Source organism: Perkinsus marinus (genome assembly GCF_000006405.1).
Source record: "Perkinsus marinus ATCC 50983 genomic scaffold scf_1104296934618, whole genome shotgun sequence".
NCBI classification, from domain to species: Eukaryota; Perkinsozoa; order Perkinsida; family Perkinsidae; genus Perkinsus; species Perkinsus marinus.
In genome coordinates, this window is record NW_003214700.1 from 1 (window position 1) to 893 (window position 893).

Here is an 893-nt window from a genome sequence, read left to right on the forward strand (position 1 = left end):
GGTACCATCACATAGGATGAGATCAGACAGCATTACATCACGACGACACGACGGACAGCTGCGGGGGGAAGGACCATAGCGCATCCACCTGAAAAGGATGGGGGAGGGACGATGAGGATATAGTACTTTCGGAAGCAAGCCTCGTGGAAGACGTGACTGCAGCCTAGTTCAGCAATGGCATCTTCAGCACGAAAATCTTCCAAACATATGGCACAGAGCCTGAAAAGGCGCCTAGACTTGAAACCATCAGGATGCGGGAATCGGCTCACATTTCGTCAGATTGTTTACCCTTCACATTTGAATACGAAAAGAAGTTCTGAGGAATGAGGCCGCCCATGGAGTCTGTTCATACGACTGCGACTACCGTTATTCGTATGTCGGAGTTATGCCAGTTGGGTGGGTTAGATGAGAACCCTCGACCACTCTGATGACCCCAGCCTAGTCGGAATGACAACTGCACTCTTACCTGAGAAGCAGGAAGGAGGTAGCAAGTCGGAGGCAACTATCGCTAGTACCAGAAGTGCTGCTAGAGGGAGCAAAGAGATCAATGCGAGGAAGACTAGCCATGCTAGCATGGACCTCTTGAGGTCAGAGAATGACAATGAAAATCTACGCAATACAGGATCAAGGCACGCTGGTATCCACTCTGTTGTAACACACTCGGAGGGCAACATAGCTACTACTACTACTACTACTACTACTACTACTACTACTACTACTACTACTATACTACTACTACTACTACTACTACTACTACTACTACTACTACTACTACTACTACTACTACTACTACTACTACTACTACTACTACTACTACTACTACTATTACTACTAATCCCCCCAGTGAGATAAATCACCAGCACAACACTATATGGATGGCAACGGAATAGCGG

At 46.9% G+C, this 893-nt stretch overlaps 1 protein-coding gene across 1 annotated transcript; it reads right to left on the bottom strand.

Moving 5' to 3' along the window:
* Positions 1-32: 32 nt before the first annotated feature.
* On the bottom strand, positions 33-337 carry Pmar_PMAR015137 (hypothetical protein; the record flags this gene model as incomplete). The annotated part of the gene is made up of 2 exons (XM_002784767.1): positions 33-219; positions 270-337. 2 exons carry the CDS (start codon positions 335-337, stop codon positions 33-35), a joined length of 255 nt encoding a protein of 84 aa, XP_002784813.1.
* Between the last annotated feature and the right edge of the window lie 556 nt (positions 338-893).